Here is a 20680-nt window from a genome sequence, read left to right as displayed (position 1 = left end):
ATTCTGCTCATTAGTAAGTCTTAGCACTTTGTTGCGGTAAGTTTCTTCCATTTAGGCCTTAATAATTTAAGACTATAAAAGACCTGAACATACACAACATGCAAAATGCATGGACGGATTATGAAAGTTTAGGGCCTCTGGGCACATGTATCCTCCTCACTCATTCCACAGAGAAGCTGAAAACCATGCACAGTTTTTGGTAGTTTTGTCTCGCCAAATAGACATTTTGCTGATGTTCTACAACATTTTGTCTCATTACAGTCATGTTTTATCCTATGTTGGATCTTTGTGTATCATTTGATTGGTTTTTTTTAAATCTCTGGGTTTTTGTTTTATATCTCATTTTGCAACACTGATCATAAATGCACCCTCTCCAACTTTTCATTGCTCTTTGAGGTCCTTTATGTTCTGTTTGTCTCTTCTTTCTTTCTTTCTTTTTTGTTTGATTTTGTGTCTCTGATTCAGTTTTGTCAGATCACTGAATCAGAGACACGGGGCGATCGTGGCTCAAGAGTTGGGAGTTCGCCTTGTAATCAGAAGGTTGCCAGTTTGAGCACCGGCTCGGACAGTCTCGGTCGTTGTGTCCTTGGGCAAGACACTTCACCTACCGCCTACTGGTGTTGGCCAGAAGGGCCGATGACGCAATATGGCAGCCTCGCTTCTGTCAGTCTGCCCCAGGACAGCTGTGGCTACAACTGTAGCTTGCCTCCACCAGTGTGTGAATGGGTGGGTGACTGGGTGTGTAAAGCGCTTTGGGGTCCCTAGGGGGGACTAGTAAAAAGCGCTATACAAATACAGGCCATTTACCATCATGTTTTGTGACATACACGAGGGGCCCATTTAGGACCTGCAAGCAAGCCTTAATTTGTTTAAATGTGGAACTCTTGCGAAAACGTGCTTGGTGACATTTGGTGCTGTTGAGGTGACCTTGAAAAATGATTCTGCATGTCAGGTGATGTGTCTTTGTTCTTTATTTGTGTCAGCAGTTCACATAAAAACCAAATGACTCACTGATCTGATGGTTATGGTGTTATAAAGATGATAAGCATAACCTAATTTCCTTCACACAGCTCCAGCTGTCTGTGGTAAAAAGCAGTCTGTCCAGTTCATTTTCTGGTAGAGTTCCTCATACACTAACTGAGAACTAATGGTGTTTGGTGTCTATTTTAAAACATTGGAAAATTTTCCATAACTTCATGTAAATTTTCTGCTATGGTACAAGGCTGTTGTGAAGTTTGTGAGGATGCTCTCTGCATCGATGCAGTTCAGAAGAACTCTTAAGAACACAATCTCAGACTGTGAACCGCCTCCATGCATGTAGCCTCTTTGTTCTTGTGGGTGTCATGGGTGGGTTGCCACAAATTAAGTAAGTGTGGCAAAAGCCTGAACCCTCCCATAAATCTGATTTGCCCTCCTGTGCACCAAGAAAAATATATGCTGTCATATCAATGCAACAGTGGATAATGAAATTTCCTTGGTCCCTGTTTTTGAGCTTCTTGAATATTTGGGGTTTTCTGGTTTAGTATTTTTGATGTTGTGTTCTCTATATTGTGTATTATTATGTCTTCTGGTTATAGTGTTATATTTATTTTCCTGGGCTTATGATGAATCCTGTTTTCTGTGCCCTTAGTTTTCTGATTACTTAGTTGATAGATTGGTTAATTCCCTTTTGGTATTCCTCTTCTATTTTTTTTAGTCTTGTCTCTGTCTGTTTTAACTTCTGTCTTTATGTCAAGTTTCCATATGTTAATGCTGGTCTCAGTATTAGTGTCTTCCTGTTATGTTTTGATAGGCCTATGTGCACCGTGTTCCATTTTGCGTTCCCTGTCTCTTTAGTCTGTAATTAGTGTAAGCTTTATAACTTCCTGTTCCCTCATTGCCCTCAGTGTATATATTGTCTCAGATTTCCCTCGCTCTTGGTTGTGTTCTCCCTCTAGCTGTGTGCTGTTTGTTCTGTGTGGGTAATATAAAGTTTTTATTGATTTTGACCTTGACCTTTGACCAATTTTCCCAAAATTAAATCAGTGTCGTATCTACCATCACATAAAATTTGACAATGATATCTTGAAAACTGTTGATGTTCGAAAAAGCGTGTTCAAAAGGAGAACTGTATATTATTACATTATAATATATTGCTATATTAGTACCATTTATCTCTGTTGAGATGTTGCGCTGTTGTTGTACCTAATTTATTTTCTTTTGATTTTTTTTTTAATTATACTGTTTTTTGTTCTTGATTCTTTTCTTCTTTTTTTCTCTCTCTCTTTTCCCACCAAAAAAACAGAAAATTTGGTAAGCAGAGCCGCGTCTTGATGCATGCTCAATCATCCAGGTAAGTAAATCCCAAAAGGTTCTTTCTATACATCTGTAGCGTTTTCAGTGGGAGAATCTTCTTCAGTCTCAGCTGACTGCAGGTTTCCCCAATCTTAGAAACAGGACATTTGCACAACAACTGAACCTAGCCTACTCAATGAACAATGGTCTGTGAGGTCAGTTCCTTTATCATTAATATGCAAATTGCCATGACCATTGATTAAGCAGAGTCACATTATAAGGTCAAAAAAAAAATGATCATAATTAACTTTGATCAAGTAATTCAAAATAAAGTAAATTTAGAAATTGTTTACATAACACTAAGTGACTGACCTGGAACTTTCTTATTTGTATGTGGTGTTGTCGTCCTTTAGTAATGGCATATATGATGCTTACTTTGTGGTCCAGACCATCCAAAAAGCTTCACTAGTGGTGAGTGAAATTCTAGCACTACTTAGCAGATGCTGTCTGTGTATCTGTGCTTTGTACCGCTAAAGTTAAAGATTGCTAGCATTAGCGCATATTATAGCACTCCACTCTTTCATCCTAATATGGTCACTTCATGGTTCAAAAACACAACAAAGTGATAGCCAAAAAGCTAACACTAAAGAGTTGAAATATGTAAAAGCAATGAGTGACATCTGCAGCTGAGCATTAGAGCCGAATTAAGAAAAAAAATCTTAGTGTTCATTTTGAGAATACAGTTGAAAGTTTTTTGAGAAAAAAGTCCAACTGTGGAGATTAAACCTGATGTCAAACAACTGCCATGGTTGCTATATGCTCTACAAAGTTGCCTCATGTAGATAAATTTGTGAAACAACTTGATTAGCCATCTTAGCTAATGTTAGCAATGTACATTTTCTAATCTTCAGGTTTCTGTTGCCATACCTCCCCTGTGTTCCGCGCTTCATGTTTAGACACTCATGTCTTCATGTTTTATCTTGTTTGGTCTTTTCTCCTGTCTGTTTTGTTCTTATATCTGTTTCTCTGACTGCCCCAGTGTCAAGCGTGTCTTCTTCTCAGTGTGTTTTCTGTTTTATCGTGCTAGTCTCTTGCCCTGTGTTCAGTGTGTTCAATTTTGCTTCCCTCATCTCGTTATGTCTATTAATTCCAGCTTTGTTCCCCTGTGTTTCCACTTCCCTATATCACCCTGATGTGAATATAAGACAAGATAAGATAACTTTTATTAGTCCCACATGTGGGAAATTTGTTATATATTGTCAGTTTTCCTTTGTCCTTTAGTGCATTTTTTGTCTGTCTGGCTCCTTCTATGTTCCAGGTTTTAGGTTTTTCTATGTTCTTTATGTACCACACCCTTAGTGTTTAATTTCACCCAGTTGAAGTTAGTTGCTCTAGTCTCAGCTTACCTTTTGTTAAGATTCAGTTTCAGCCTCTCTTTATCTGCATTTGGGACTCAAATTTTGGGTCCCCATCTTTACTCCACATGATTTGCGCACCTAGACCGTGACAAGACTTTCTTTCTAATTTCATTATTTCCACTTTATTCTTAAAATGGAATTTCAAATTTTGACTTGAAAATGAACACTAATACTTGTTTTGTTTTGTTTTTTTAATCAGTGTGGCCTGGCCCCTCTTTAATTTCGTCTGTGGATAGTTCCCAAACAAAGGTATCTGTAAAAGCGTAAACATGTTATGGTCCTGAGTCTGCCGACTCAGTGTTTCGTGTTTCTTTATGCTTTTGTTTATCCTGAGTATGTATTCTGTTATGATTTGCCGGTTGTTAGGTTTCTGTTCTGTGCTTACTCTGGTCCCACTTCTGTGTTCTGTCTGTTTATGGTGTCACACTGTCTGTTTGTGAATCTGTCTGTTTAGTTAGTTCAGTGTCTTGTCTGGTTCTCTGTGTCTGAGTTTCCTGTTTTATTCTGAAGGTCCCTGTCTCGTGTGAGTGTGTTCAGTTTACGTTTCCCCCGTCCCGTCAGCTCTGACTTCTTCCAGGTGTGTTGCCCTCCTGTCTCTCATCCCCTGATTACTGCTGTGTGTATTTAAGCCCTGTGTGTTCTCCTGCCTGTTGCCGGTTTGTCTGTGTTCCACGGTGTCCTGTCCCTCGTCTGCGGCTCTCTGCCTCTCTCCCCGTTTCGTATGTTCTCAGGTTTGTTATTTCGTTTTTTCCAGTTTAAGTTTCTTTAGTTCCCTGTCATCCCTCACTGCCTGTTTGCCACTACACTACCCTGTAAATAAACATCACTCGAATCATCAGTCATCACCTGCATTTTGGGTCCTCCTTTCCTCCAACACCACACGGCTCGCCTCGTCAGCCATGACAAAACAGGTGTGTCACATTCCTGCGCTCACCACAGATCCCAGGAGATCTGAGATTGGCTGTGTTATGTTTCTCTCTGCGTGCAGATGGCCACTTGGCGAGATGGTCAAAAACATGAAAAGATTTATATTTTATAAGAAGTAAGTGGTGTGTAGATTTTTGGCCATTTTTAACATCCTATAAATTACAAAATGTTTGAAGTCACCAGCCAATCTCACTTTATCTCAGTCGCACTAAAATTTGGTAACGACATTCGACAATATTCAAATCTTTTTTTTCTTTCTTTTTTTTCTTTTTGGATGTAGTCCACAGCTTTTGTAATTTTTTATACTTTGGTCAAAGTATTTCAAACACCAAAATAATTTCTCTAAGATTTAAAGAATTGTTTAAAAAAAATCAGCGTTAGGGAAACATTATCTCTGCAAAGATTTCTAGGACAATTTAGAGGCTCATTACTAAAAAGGCCAAGGCTCTTCCAGAAATTTTGATTAAAATAAATAAATAAATAAGCCTGTATTATGTAAAAGCGCCCTCAACAGGGAAGTTTAAAACGATGTGTAAAAAAAAAAAAAGAAGGAAAAAAAAGCAAAACTGGCTTAGATCCCAAACTGCCACAAAATGAGATCAGTCTTCTCCTGCCACTTTTTCTGGGTATTCCCTCTCTGTCATCATGTCAGTATTATGGTTATCCTTATAAAAAGAGGAAGTTGAATGTGGTTAATTAACCGAGATGTTTTCATTAGCTCTGACTAGGCAGGTAGGTGATTGGTGGAGAGGGCATGCCAAGCAGGAATCACCAGAATAAAAATGTCCCTGTCATATTAATGGGAGACTAACTGAAGCAGAATAATAGTAGGTGAGGTAGTGGGTTTCTATTTTTAGCTTGCCTTTTACTCACTTTATATTTTTATGTTTGTTTTTCTATTGAACATCATTAAAATACATAAATATCAGTGTTTTTGTGCTACAATAATAACACTAGTGCAGTCCTGATGAAGCAGAATAGCCTTGTTTGTATTTTAAAAAACAATATGTAGTACCTAAGGGTCTTTTAAGATTTTAAAAATAACCTTTTACTGCTCTTATCCTGGAATCATTTATTCTACAAATGGAAAAATGTAAAAGTCGAAGGGATGGCTCCTCCACGCCGAGAGAGGGTGTGCATTGGTTGATTCTCGGTCATTTCCCTCTGCAATCACCTCTTCTCTTGATCAGGGCAGCTGCGAACAGATAGATGTCGGGATGTGACTGTCAGCGGAGGACTTTGGAGGACTGGTGACCAAGCAGGTGGAAAGAACCTTCAGAATAAACAGATAAATAAGGTGGAAACAAGGCAGCTGCGGATGCAGATAACGACTCAACGCGCACCCATCAGTGTGATTTACAGTCCAGTTGGCAATGGTTCTGCTGGTGGCGGATTAATAAACAGTCATAAAGCTTTGGGAGAACAGCTGTGTGTGTTGCAGGAGGACGAGGGTGAAGGCACTGATAGGAGAAAAAGGAGGAGAGAGGGAGAGTGTAACGGAGAGAGAAGTGAGTAGATAAAGCCAGGATTATGAGTGCACTGCCTTACGACTCGCTGTCGGCTCGGCCGAGTCCCAGCAGACAAGCTTTGGACTGGGAGCATGAGCAGCTAGCTGTGCGACGACTGTCTTCACGGAGTCTTGACCTGCTGACTCCGCCTCCTCTTCCTCGTCGACCCTCTGCCATCCCTGGCTACCTGCTGCCTCCATACCAAGGTCAAGAGGAGCAGTTCAGCCTGCAGCGGCAGCAGCAACAGCAGCGTCTCTCCTTGTCCGTGTGCTCAGAAGCCTCCCTGGCGCCCCCTGCTCCTCCACCTGTGGGTGCTGGCCCACCCTGCTGCCATTCCGTGGGAGTCATGCACCTCTTGCGTCTGGGTCTTCTAGCCTTCAGCTGCCTCTTCTGGGCAGCTGGACTGGCTATCTTCACACTGGGTGTGTGGGCTCAAATTTCCCTGGCAGACTACATGATGCTCTCCGCCAACCGCTACCCCAATGCCCCGCTCATCCTTCTGTCCACAGGTGCGGCCATCACAGCATGGGGCTTCCTGGGTTGCCTGGGGGTGGCTGCAAACCTGCCTTGCGTGCTAAGGGCTTACGGCTTCTTTCAGCTTGCTGCACTTGTAGCCGGTTTGGCAGCAGGACTCTCGGGTCTCTTCTACCGTGAAGAAATTGCCGGTGGATTTCGCAGTGGTTTACAGCGAGCAGTGGCGGGCTACACAGAGGATGAAGGCCGTGCTGATGCTCTAGACAGCCTTCAGAGGGCTCTGAAGTGTTGTGGAGCTGACGGTTGGCGCGACTGGCTTGTGTCTGACTGGGCTATCCAGCATATGAACTTCCTGCCCATTGAGAACGGCACCTCGGTGTCCTTGCCCGACAGCTGCTGCGTGAGGCGAAAGGGTTGCAAGAATCGGCCTCTTCTGGCAGATGACGGTGACGGTGTGGCTGCCGCGGGGATCCATCCGCATGGCTGCTTCCGCAAAGTCTTCAGCTTGGTCAATGACAATGTCTTCCATATTGCTGCTACTGTGCTGGGGTTAGCCTTCACACAGATTGGAGGCATTGCCCTGGCTTGTCTGTTAGCCAATAAACTGGCACCGAGACAGCATGGACGTGTAGTAGCACATTAATACTCTAATTACTAAGGCTAGCTGGTGGATTGGCCATTTGAGTTTAATAGAGTTGTGAAGTTTGAAAACCCCCAGGAATTTGTAGGACTTATATAACACTAAAAGTTACTCAAACATATGACACGTGATTCTTTGACAAAACAGTTGAAGGTCCAAACTTGTGTTCAGAAATCCAGCACATTGCTTAAATTCCTTCACTGTCCTTCTTTACAGCTAGATGAGGGAAGCTACAGATAGCTGCCAGGGAAGTCAATATGCTCTTTTTCCTCTTTGCATTGCAAAATTGGGCATTTTCCTGAAAAATTTAATACCTTGGGGCTGAGCACTCTATAGATTACCAAACTGATCATTGTGTAGTTAACATTTACTTTAAGATGAAGTATTACAGGAAAAAAATGCATATTGCAACTTTAATGTTCTTCTTATATTATCCTTCAGCGGTTTCAGTCAAGTTACTACTTTTGTGCGTCGCTTTTCCCTTTGCAGCTGTATTACACTCACTGGCCTCAGCATGAATAATGGAGGTTGTCTTCTCATGTAAGGTTTTTTGTGCTACATGCAACAGCGTAGGAACAAGTGGGTTTGCGTAACAGACTTCAGATCTCACCCGGTGGCAGTACAGTGAGACATTTTCTCCTTTTTGCTGTATGAATTAATTAAGAAATATTTAAATGATGGCATGAAATAATATACCTCTCTGTGTTACATACTTGATCCTTGGACCTTTTCACCTCTGGCACACCTCAGTCCTAAATGCACAGGAATGTTCACCAGCTGTTTTCCACTTTGATCGTTTAGTCTGGCTGTGCTCACAGATGTTTGTATCTACTTCATTTAGTTTTCCCATCTCAGAGATCACTCTGCGCTGGTTTTGGTGCTTTAAAAAGAGATTAATATTACTGTCTGGTATTTTGTGTTGTTTTTACACCCAGTAGTGCGTACTAATTTCCACTGTGTCGAGAGCTTTGGTTAGAGAGTTTATTAAATTATGACTGCTTTCAAACAGTTTCTTCCAGATGTCACTGTGTTGTTCCAAAGCACATCATTGAAAGGTATGACTAGAAACACACACTACTGGCATGAAACAACAAGCAACAGCAAAAAGTTGGGTTATATAAACATTTGTCTTGCTCTTCTTCTTAGATTTTCAGCTTAGCATTATACTCGTGAGACATATGCAACATTATAAAGAAAGTATTTCAATAAGATGAACGTGAATGTGTTTTATTGTACATGTTTTAGTATTACTATGCACTGAAATTATATGAAACCCTTTCAGCCTTCTCGTTATGGTGCATCTCCTCATTTCTTCCTTTTTATTGTTCTTATTAATGTAATATATGATAAACGTTCCCTATTTAATAATGCATAACTGGTATATGATTGCCAGCTCTGCAAGCAAGCATGACCTACTCTGTAAACTATTTATGTAAAAAATAAACAAAGAAAACACTTGCCTAAATATGGGATATAATGTTGATTGCCACAGTCTGCTATCCTCGATTATGCTAAATGTATAAATTCTGGTAATGAAGAATTCATGCATAATAAACATGTTGTGAAGCTCTTTGGGGTTCGAATGTGTTTTTCTTTCTCTTTAATGTTGATTTATAGCCTTCATCTTTAATGTGGGAACCGTTTGCATGCATTTTAAAGAGCTATAGAAGCAGCTCTATGTCTTTATTTCGTTGGGAAGGTCATGCTGAAGGTGTGCCAAAGCAGGAAATTCTCGTTGCATTGAGAAGTAGATCATGGCTGGGACCTCTGGCCACGCAAATCTGAATTATTGCTAACTGAGTGACATCTCATTTCTGCTGTGCACCTGAGACGATGGTGATTAGATCTGCCCTTGAAGGGAGATAACAGAGTGCAGCATATACAACATATGCACAGCTGAGAGCGATGAAACAGAGCACCCTGAGCCAGCATCGATTGGTCTATGGAGCACAAAATAATAAATTATGGAAATGGAAATTGTGATCAAGTCTTTCATACTCTACCCCTACATTTACCTTAAAACCAACATCTATGACTGTTAGATGTAGAGAGACTTTAGGCTATGACCTCTGAACAATGACAACCATTTTCATGACCTAATTATGCTATTGATTAGCCTACATTGTGCTCTAATAAGGTTTCTGTCTGATTAGGCTGTGCTTGTTGTATCCTATTTTGCCCGAGGTTAGGCCATGCCTCCAGTTTAATCAAACCAAAGAGGAGCTCTGAGAGAGATTTGGACACCTGAATTCAGACAAACGCCAAACTTTTTATGCTCTATTTCTAGTCCATTTGAATTGAATCAAAGGTCTGAACCCAGCATACACGATTTTTTTAACGCCATTGCATGAAATCAAAGGCTCACCAAATACAAAAATAAATGTCTGCAAGTTATGCACATAAACACAACATGAAAAGTGGAAAAATAATCCGTAGTCATTGAGCTAAATAATAAAACATTTACTGCTACTACTAATATTAAGCTCAAGTGCTTCAGCCTTGCCACAGGCTACATATTGTGGCACCCCCAAACCTTTAAGATTTTTAACCTCCTCAAACAAATGTGGCCTTGTGCTCTATACCAAGATGGGTGTGTCCTTTAGCAAGTCTCCTGAATCGGATAACAACAGGATTCCTCCTCTTTGGTTTTGGTTTTTGGCAGTGCTTTGAGGAATTCAGGAGCCCAGCCTCTCAGGAGAAATACCTTAGATACAGTTCTGTGAATACATGTAGTGTGAAATCATCACGTAAATGTATTCACACTGTCGAGATCTATTCATGTCTGCTTTTTTCCCCACTATTTTAAATCGTTTTTGTTGAATTATGAGAAGGGAGGAGGACCGTGTGGTGCTCCAGGTTTTGTTTCGGCTCTCCGCCTCTTTAAGTCTGCACCACATCTGATACTTTGGGCCTTTGTCGTTTGCACCGCAGTGAGTGCTCTGCTCCACATTTTGCTTGGCTGTTCTCACCACACGGGCGCTCACCCGTGGCTGCGTAAAAAGCCGCTGCGCACCGCTTCGGAAATGTAGTTTTGCGCGTTCCCGGCGGTCTCCAAAAAATGGACCTAAAATCCGAACTCCTGAAGTCCATCTGGTACGCTTTCACGTCGCTGGACGTGGAGAAGTGCGGGAAAGTTTCCAAGTCGCAGTTAAAGGTAAGGAGAATTTTAGTGCGAGACGTTTTTAAGATCAGGAAACTGAGACCGAGGGGCGTCCGCTGGACAGAGCACAGAGACAAACACAAACGCTTTATATTCTTGCAGTTTTACTTTGGTCATCACTTCGACTCTGTCTAAAGTCAGAACTCAAACGTAGTTGTGTGTACGTGTGGTGGCATACTGTGCGTGAATTCGTGTTGTAATCAGAGGAACATGAGACACGCAGACAGATTAAAAGCTCGCACTCAAATCCAGATCTTTTCAGACATTAACAGACGTTTAGCCTGTTCAAAGTGGAGGTGAAAGTCCAACCTTATCATGGCCTTGATACCACACAAAATTGTCAGGGTTTTTAAATAAAAGACGAATATTATGTTTTGCCTTCTTTTCCCCTCGGTAGGTTTCATTTTGCCTGATAACTTGCTTTCCCTCCACTCCCTACATGCCTAACTGACCCCCCCTTGGTTAGAAGAATCCAGGGAAATAGCAGAAAGCTGCCCTGACATGCTTACTCACTGGTGACTAGCTGCCTGTGCTTGTGAGCGTTTGTTTGCTGATATGTGAAGAAACAAGGGAGTGTGCGGGAGTTGTGCTTAGTTTTATCCATCCACTTATGCTTAATGTCTGAATTCTCCAGGTGCTGTCCCACAACTTGTACACAGTGTTGAACATCCCACATGATCCCGTTGCTCTGGAGCAGCATTTCCAGGATGATGATGATGGACCAGTGTCTAATCATGGCTACATGCCCTACCTCAGCAAATACATACTGGATAAGGTAATGTAAAAAATACAATCTAAGCAAAGGGTTTTCCTTCAGCTGCAGTTATACTCGTATTTATGTTGTTCAAAACTCTTACGAACACATCACTGAGCAGTACCTTCACCCTCGATCTCATGCTCCTTCATTACCATGATCATTAACTTAAGTTTATGTTTACATTGCTTGCCAGCTGATCGTGCAGTACTGTGTGCCGATCTGCAGTTGAAAGACATTCCCATTTCATGCAGTATTATTCAGTTTTGAGTAACACTTGCAAAAACCTACAGTACCCGGCTAACTTAAAAAGAAATTCAGAACCGACTAGTTGTTGGTTTTGGACTGGTTAAGAGGCTTGTTAAGAGATTTATTGAGATGAGGAAAATATAGCCCTTATATAATCATATATATATTAATCATATCTACACGCCTAAATGCATTGATCTGCTGCCATGTGACTGGCTAATTAAATATGTGTTAATGAGAAGCCAAACAGGTGTATCTAACAAAATGAGTGCACCTCACTAGCAACATAGCAGTGGAAATGTGTGTCACATTGTCACAGGATTTTCCATGTACTCAGCTGGTGATATTTTTATGCTTGATGCCAATGCTGCTGAAGTCCTTTTTTTACACTGTTAAGAGTTGTAGCTGAGTTATTGTAACTTAATGATCTTCTGAAGCAATCAGTCTTATTTCAAATTCAAATTTTATTTGTCACACACACAACCATACACAGTATGACATGAGGTGAATTGCTTGTAGCTGTGCAATGCAATGCCCGACCATTAGATGACAGTGGTTTTACAGTATTTACAATTTACAGGTTATTACAAAATTTACAGATTTGACTTAGAAATTTACAGTAAAAATGTGCAAATAGCAGAAAGAGATTATAAATTATAGGAAGTGTGCATGAAGAAAAACCAGAGTGCATGTGGTGATGTGATGTGTGTGAGAGTCCAGTCTTATAGTGATGTGATGTTTGCAGCAGCAGTGTTGTGTTTTACTCTTATATTTATATAAACTTTAGAGATCTTTGTAACCCGTTTCTTCTGACTGCAGTACGCAGTGCTCAGTCGAGTCCCATTTTATATAAGTGTGCACAGAGATTGAAGCAGAAAGCGTGAGTTAATCGAGAAAGATGATAACCAGTGTCATGATAAGAAAGCCAGGCAGTGTTGAACTTCCTTCGTAACGCACCCCTCAGGAAACAAATAATCTTTTGTAAAACTGTTTTAAAAAGTGCAATTTTAGTTTCAGTTCAGAGCATTTCCAGTTTTGCATTTCCAGGTCAAAAAGGGGATGTTTGATAAGGAGAAATTTGATGACCTGTGCTGGACAATGACCATGAAGAAGAACTTCAGAAGGGTGCCACAGGGGACACTGCTATCGGAAAGGGACTGCTTCAAGCTCTTCTGTTTATTCAACCTTCTGTCAGAGGACCGATACCCACTGGTGATGATACCAGAGGAGGTAACAGTTATGAAGAGTAAGGAGAGTGAAATGTGTTCACTGAGAATTTGTAGAAACACTTAAAGTTGGAGAGGATTTTATTTTAGGCAACTGCTTGAGGCCTGATTCATTAGGGCTTTCTTGAAAAGGCTCAAATCCACAGTAATTATTTTTTAAGTCATTTGTATGCTATAAATGCAAAAATGGACACACATTGTACAAAAAGTTAAACAATTCACTTTTGATTTAAAAGAAATCCGGCCAATTAAAAAAAACAATTTTAGAGAGTTAGAGGAACAAACACCAGCAACACTTGTAGTTTTTAGACACTGCTATACCCAAAAAGAAATATAATTTGTGTGTGATGACAGAGTTAGGACATTAAAGATTTTCTCAGTAGGAAAATACAAGTGCAAGTAAGTTAGTTAATGAGGCTCTTCCTGCACTTCCTCCATAATACTTTTGGTTTCCTGTCGACAGAGATAAAAATAAACGGCTTCTGTAGAAGTCACTCAGTGAGCTCCTCATGAAGAGTGATATCACAAAACCACAGAATACAATCTGCGTTGAGTCAGTATTTGCATTGTCGGTGCCATTAATATTTGGTTTTCGCGATGTGCAAAAAGTTTCATATACAAATATTTGAATGCTTCTAGGTGGAGTATCTCCTCAAGAAAATCTCCACTGCGATGAGCGAGGAGTGGGATGGGAAGCCCATGGAGGACTTACTATCGCAGGATGCTACAGTGTGGGAAGAGGGAATGTCCGTGTGGACCTTCCTGGAGGATATGAGTGCAGGCCGGCTGCTGAGCGTCACCAGCGCTGAGGCCTTCAGCCTGGCTTTAGATGAGGTGTTCCTGGAGATCTATCACAGCGTTCTCAAGAGAGTGAGTTGTGCTGTGTCACTGGAGCCTATTTGACTGCTCCCTTGACATTTTTGTCTTTCTTTGTTCTTCAATCGATCCCTTGTTTTGCAGGGTTACATGTGGAAAAAGGGGCATGTGCGTAGGAATTGGACTGAGCGCTGGTTTGTGCTGAAGCCCTCCTCCATGGCCTACTATGTCAGCGAGGACTTAAAAGACAAGAGAGGGGAGATCCAGCTGGATCAGAACTGTGTCATAGAGGTTAGTGAGGAAAACTCAGCATGTTTAACTCTTCACCAACCAACGCTGTGACTTACACACATTTTTCTGTTTCAGTCTATTCCAGACAGGGAGGGAAAGCGTTGTCTGTTCTGTGTGAAAACCCATAGTAAAACCTATGAGATGAGCGCACCTGACCAGAAACAGAAAGTGGAGTGGACTCAAGGTGTGTAACTTATAATGTGTGTGCTCATTGGTTTAGTGTAGTTGAAATGTACTGAAGCTTATCATAGTGTATATAAATAATTCCAGGATCTTTCAGATATATTGAGGCCACTTGTCAAACAATCTCTGTTTCATTGGTTGCTAATTATTTGTGTTTCTTTTGCCAGTGATTAAGAAAACTTTCAGAAGTCAGCTGAAGCTTATAAAATGTTGACTAAGTCACAGTTACAGCCAGACTCAATAATGCTAAAATAGTTTTCCCTCGATGTTTTGGGTCATTATCTCCACAATTCATCTTGCCACTTCTACCAGCAGTCACACCTTCAATAAACACTAGTGATTCAGTTCTTTGTTTCCACCATGTTTGACAGAGGACGTTGTCTACATGTCCAAGTTAAACTCAATTTCATCTTTACAATATTTTTCATAACTGTGCAGGCTCTTTTAGATTCTTAGTAATGTTTAACCTGACCTTCCAGTTCTTGAGCGTAACCAGTGTTTTGGACCTTGTTGTAAGCTCTCTGTATTTCCATTCATGAAGGCACCTCTTGATTACAGACTTTAACAGTGATATCGCTACCTATACTCTGATAGGTGTATTTTAGGTTTTTAGCCTAATGATGGCCTCCTTCTTTTGCACTGATATCTCTTTGGGTCTCCTCTTTAAAATTACAGATATTATGTCTGCTTTATTTGTCATAAAATAACAAGGGGACTCACTGAAACTGCTTTTTAGTCAATTGGTGTTTTTGAGCATTTGAAAATGGAGGACTGTGTTTAAAAATGGCTGTAATTCCTAAAGAGTTAATGCATTATTTTTTCAAAAACCTTTGAATTAAAGGTGAAAGTCTGCACTTCAGTCACGTCTTGATTGTTTAATTTAAAATCTACTGTGGTGTTGGACAGAGATAAAGCACAAAAATGGTCTCTGTCCAACAAATTTTGGACCTAACTCTACAAGTCTGGTAACTATATAAAAACTGCTTTCAACCATGACTCAGTGCCATTAACTTCCACAAGAAGCATTATAGAATGCAGCTGTCTGCAAATGGAGAAAATCCAGGACTTTCTCCTTTTATCAGAAGGAGTTTTAAGAGTTGAGAAAAAAGAAGCAATGACCAAAAACACTGCACAACACTATTAAGCATGGTGCAGGGAGCATCATGATTTTAGGTTATGCAAGTCTCTTAAACAGCTGCAAGAAAAGGTGTGATGGAGGTTGTTGATACTAAATGAGATTTAACTGGTGAGTTACTGCTTCCTGTAATAACAAATTGTGTTTGCCTACGATTGTGACTGAGATAAGAAGCCACATTTCATGAATAATAGGTTCAGACAGCTTGGTAATTTGAAAAGAGGTCACTGACAGAGGGGCACAAAACACCTCTTCTACAAAAAAAGACAAAGAAGTACAAAGTTTGGGTTAAAGTGGACATAACTTTTTTTTTTTTTTTTACAGCTCTGTCTTGTAACACTGAGACACATCTTTTTTTTTTTTTCATGAAAGAATGCTGCCATGGCTTTCTCATGTAAAAACAAAGTGTACATGTAGTTCGTATCTTTGCTTTGTTCGTAGGCTGTTCATTCTATTTATAGCAGCAAATGTGGTGTCTGCAAAGATTAATGATAGTGTGGCAGCTGATCCAGGTGATAATGAAGGTGATAATGAGGGTTTGCTAAGATGCAACTCATAGCAAGAAGTCTTTTCTGAGGGAAGCTATAAAAGGAATATATTGTTTTTTAATTGTTTTAATATATTATTTTCTATAGCAAGGCAACAAACTTTCATTACTACTTTTATGTATTCTTTCACTATTCAGCCATTCAAACTGCCCTCCGTCTTCAGAGTGAGGGAAAGTCTTCCCTTCACCATGAACTCAAACTGAAGAGACGGATCCAGCGGGAAAACAGTCAGCGGGAACGCAGCCGGAGCGCCCGCAGCAGCTGCAGCAGCAGGGGCAGCCAATCTGATGACTTGACTATCCATGAGACGGAGAAGACAGAAAAAGAGAAAGACAAACAGGACTTGGAGATTGAAAACATTATCAAGGTAAGTGAGGTCTATAAGAATCTTTTTTTGTAATATTTATTTAATTACATCATGCACCAAACTATCCGTGATAGTGATTATTTAACTAATTCATAGTGGCACTGGGCAGCTGCCAGTGCAGTTCATTTTGTCCATTTAAAAAGTACCATGTACACTCACTGGCCACATTTTTGTTAGATACACCTGTTGAGCTCCTCATTAGGTCAAATACCTAATCAGCCTATCACATGGCAGCAGCTCAGTGCATTTAGGCTTGTATACGTTAATAAGACGACCTGCTGAAGGTCAAAGTGGATTTAAATGACTTTGAACATGCATTGTTGTTTGTGTCGGACAGGCTTGTCTGAGTATTTCAGAAACTGTACAACCATCTAACGGGTTTATAGAAAATGGTCTGAAATGGAGGAAATCTCCTGTGAGCAGCACTTCTCTGGGAAAAAAATCACTTGTTGGTGCCAAAGATCAAAAGCGGAATGAGCAGATTACTTACAGCTGTAAGGAAAGCAACATGAACTCAAATACCCACTTACTACAACCAAGTTATCAAGAAGAGCACCGCTAAAAGCACAATACGTTGAACCTCGAAGCTGATGGCCTAGTGTCACCTGCTGGATAGAGGTGAAAACACAAACCAAACAATGGCTTTTTCATCTGTTTCACAGCATGCACGGGAACTGGAAACTCGCCGAAGGGAGGCAGAAGAGAGAGAGCGGAGGAAGCAGAGGGAGGTGCAGATGGAACTGGAAAGACAGCTGAAAGAGGCTGAGATGGTAAAAAAAAGTTTTCCACTTGACACCAATTATGTACAGTCTTTTCTCCTTGACTTTGATCTTTGAGAACTGCAGCAAAATGTTGACTGTCGTTATAAAATTCACACCTAGTCTTTAATGATTTGGAAAAATGGTTATGACAGTCCAGAAAAAGGTGATTCAGGAATAGGTCAGTTTATACCGCTCTGTTGGTGCATCTGTTTATGTAACTGTGTGTGTGTGTGTGTGTGTGTGTGTGTGTGTGTGCATAGATAAAAGACAGCATGCAGGCTGAGATGCAGGTGAAGGAAAAGGAGGCTGAACAACAGAAGAAGAGGATCAGGGAGCTGGAGCTGACACAGCAGCAGCTGGAAGTTGCCCTTAATATGGAGATCCAGGCTCGGCTGGAGGAGGAGAGGGCCAGACTGGAGCTTGAGCGGTAACAATGGATTTCTAACTCTTATTATGGCCCTTTATTATTTTATTTGTGATGGAGATCTGAGATATCCATGAGAAGTATTAACATTTTCAATTGCTTCTTCCCTTTCTCCCCTCCTTCAGGTTGCTGCAGGCTGAAGATGAAAAGAGGAAACATTTCCAGCTCCTCCAGGAGCAGCAACGTACAATGCAAAACCTCAGCCCCATACAGGAGCTGTCAGATGGCAGTCCCGATGAGGACACCCCCTCAGCCCTCAACTCTGCCTCTCAGGAGCTCCAGGATCTGCAGGCATCTCGCCAAAGAAGCCACCAGCGTCTGGAGGTGAACAAGTTTGTTTTGACTGGCTTTGTGAGCAGCATCTTATTTAGTGCTCTTCTAAAACAACACTGATGAGGATGCCTGCATGATTTTTGTTTCCAGGAGGTTCAGGAGAGGCTGAGGAATGCCAGTCAACATGTACGGCACTGGAACATCCAGCTGAACCGACTGATGACCCCCATTACTCCTGCAGGTGCGGTATTCACTTTGCCTCTTTGCAGCACAGACTTCTGGAACAGAGTGTTAGTACAGTTAATAACAGCGTAGACCATATAATCTGTCAGATAATTGCATTAAAATGCTACAAAAGGCACCTACCCTCAAACATGTCAAGAGATCCAGTTCAGTGACTCGAATGAAAGAATCTGACTCGCCTCAAGGTAATTAAAATTAAAACTAAATCTTATTATGATTTAAACACGGAAATCTTAAAACGAAAAATAACCGCATGCACAGTTGTTACAGGCTGCAAACATGTTTTATACTGCTTTGAAGTCTGGGACAGCATCATGAGAGGCATAAGTGACCTCACCGTAGTCCCATGAATACTCAAGATGAGTGTTTTCACGACTGCCATCTTGGTGTTTTGAAATCAGGCATGAGGATTGAAGGGAAGAACTGTCTGTTAAGGTTCTCAGTCGTTGAGGTCATCGTAGTCTAAGGAGCTTGGAAAGAAAAGAATCTGGACTTCTTTAAGTTTCTTGAAGAGCGTTTCACCTCTCATTCAAGAAGCTTCTTCAGAGAACTGAAGAAGCTTCTCAGAAGCTTAGACTGTAGTTAAACTTCACATACTGGACTTGTCAGTCACTCATCCTTCGCCAGTAGGATTTTTTTAGTACTGGAGCTTCCTGCTCATTGAAGACTTTTTTAAAAGGAAATGCTTAATCCAAAATGGCGTTTTAAGGGCTTGGATTAATGTCAATTTCAGCAAATATTCTTTCTTATGTTAAAAGAACATGGATCTCTGTCAGTGATAACTTCTGACTTTATAACTCAAATTTTAAGACAGCTTCACTGCTAAGCTCTCATCTGTGTGGGGTTCAAATCCCTTATTCAGATTAAGATTTTATGTGACATTACATTGGCAAAAATTAAATTTACTTGAATAATGTGAGTACTGGAGTAAGTACTTGAGTAATTTTTGAATAACTTTAATTTGTAATGTGCATATTTTATGAATAATGATGTTTCAATACTTTAATCTACTGAATAAGTAAGAATTAGACTTGAATAATCTTTTTACTTTAAAAAGGGAAATTGTGTACAATCTTTTATTCTCCAAAATGCACATAATAAAAATGTTTTGGGGAATGTATATGCTTTTTAAAAACCAATTGCTTCTTACCTGATGCATGCTATAACTTTCAGCAAAACTGAACTAAAATTTGTTAACAAGCTCACCAAATAAGAAATGTTTTGTTAATTTTCTTTGCAGAGCGACTGGAAAGCCGCCTATTATCAAAGCGCACATGCCCTAAAAAGGAGGGCGCGCTGGCCAGTAATGAGTTCATCACTAAGTTTAAGATAAGAGTTGATCAGAATAGAGGCGATGATGAAAGTCTGGAGCATCAGTTGGAGGCTGCCAACCTGTCTGATGAATCGTTCGAGGCCCAGACAGAAGTCAACGGACAAATATGATCAGACATTTTAAAAACGCGAGTTGAGAGTTAAGGGGGAAAAATTTTGTAATAAGTATATATTTGAATTGCACACTAAGATATAAAGTGATGGCAGCGAGCACAGTGTTGCAGGATTTAGTTAAGAACACATCTGACTAAGACCAACTGAAATTTAGAGTTGTGTATAATAAAGTTTATTCATGATTAATAAAACAAATCTGTAATATTTTTCTTTCTCTTTTCTCCATTTGAATCTCGCTACAGCTTAAATAAAAGACCAGAATGTGTTTTGAATAAATTAAACTCTATTCTCTCTTTTTCTTTCTTTCTTTTTTTCTTGGTGGGTTTTCTTTTGCAATCAAACGCAACATTATACAATTATATAGTATAGTAAGAAATATCCTTTAACTTAATTTAGTATTTGTTTTTTAATTTTTGTTTTTATTGTTTCCCCTTCAGTTTTGTGCTTATAACATGTTCTAATCTGACATATTATGCAGTAAATTATTTTTGCAATAACTTAACAGGCCATAATGGGAGCCAACATTCACTTATCAAAGACATTTCCTATTCTGTGGGCTGCTTTATGGTTGTGTCATTTAGAAACATAAGCCACGACAGACTTCCACCGGAGAGTACTTAAAAATGTATTTTTATGTAAAAATATTTTAATTAACTACTATATTAAGAGAGAACCTATTGTTACATGGATTAATTGTACAAACTGTAGAGAAATAAGTTTAAGCGTGCAACTTTTTATTCATTTTTAACTGTATTAATGTTTTTATGTTGATACAGCTGCCTCATATCTGTTTCCTCAGTGTTTTTTAAACCATGTACTCCATCTATGAGTAAGAACATGAATAAATTCCTTTCCAAATTTGTAGTTCTTTTTTCCAACTGTTTTTAGTATATATGTAACATTTCTTTACACACAAATGCAGGTATTCTTTTGCACCAAAACTTTAAAGAAATGCTAAGAAAAAATTAAAATACTACGTTGCAACCTGTGTGTGTGTGTATATCTGTATCTATATAGATATAGATATATATGTGTATTCGTACCCTTTTTTCATCATCTAGTTTCCTGTGCCAGATCTTCTATTGATCCACTGAGGCAGACATGTAAAAAAAACATGAACTAAAGCATATTTCTGTATATAAACAGGACTTTAAATCTTCATCAATAGCTACTTTAGAGGAAATTCTTCAATAAACTGCAACCAAAGGCTCAACTCAGAGGACAAAACCCAACCTGTTATAAATAGTGTGACAGCAAACTTTCTCTTGTGTAAAGTTACAAATAGGAGTAATTATCCACAGGAGCTTTTATACATAATGAAGTTATACCAGATCCTGTAGAAATTGTATATTTAAGATATATAGTTCCCTCTGTGATAACTCTGCTATGAATGCCTCTTATTAACTTTTATGCTTTTACAACCCACTATGAGCACTATGAGTCTTCAGATCATTTGCAGTGTGACTGTCTTTGTGCACACTTTAACCTGATTCCGTTTTCTTATTTGTCAAAATGCACCATGGGTAAAAAAAACAACAAAACAAAATAAAAATAAAAAACATA

The 20680-nt window shown here is 39.8% G+C and overlaps 2 protein-coding genes across 2 annotated transcripts; both read left to right on the top strand.

The window, feature by feature from the left end:
• The first annotated feature begins 6149 nt into the window (after window positions 1–6149).
• LOC118454131 (tetraspanin-7) lies at window positions 6150–7244 on the top strand. Its single transcript, XM_035907605.2, has one exon. The coding sequence runs from the start codon at window positions 6150–6152 to the stop codon at window positions 7242–7244; it is 1095 nt and encodes a 364-aa protein (XP_035763498.2).
• Window positions 7245–9896: 2652 nt separating this feature from the next.
• Window positions 9897–19967, top strand: def6c (DEF6 guanine nucleotide exchange factor c). The gene is made up of 12 exons (XM_006780790.3): window positions 9897–10395; window positions 11036–11176; window positions 12452–12634; window positions 13270–13500; window positions 13591–13737; window positions 13813–13921; window positions 15741–15970; window positions 16633–16740; window positions 16992–17158; window positions 17281–17479; window positions 17579–17669; window positions 18912–19967. The coding sequence occupies exons 1-12, from the start codon at window positions 10300–10302 to the stop codon at window positions 19112–19114; spliced, it is 1905 nt and encodes a 634-aa protein (XP_006780853.1). The 5' UTR covers window positions 9897–10299; the 3' UTR covers window positions 19115–19967.
• The last annotated feature ends 713 nt before the right edge of the window (window positions 19968–20680 follow it).

Source organism: Neolamprologus brichardi, chromosome 17, assembly GCF_056152115.1.
Source record: "Neolamprologus brichardi isolate AB-2024 chromosome 17, ASM5615211v1, whole genome shotgun sequence".
Lineage (NCBI taxonomy): Eukaryota > Metazoa > Chordata > Actinopteri > Cichliformes > Cichlidae > Neolamprologus > Neolamprologus brichardi.
Note: the sequence above shows the minus strand (reverse complement) of the source record. Positions and strands in the feature narration are given on the sequence as shown.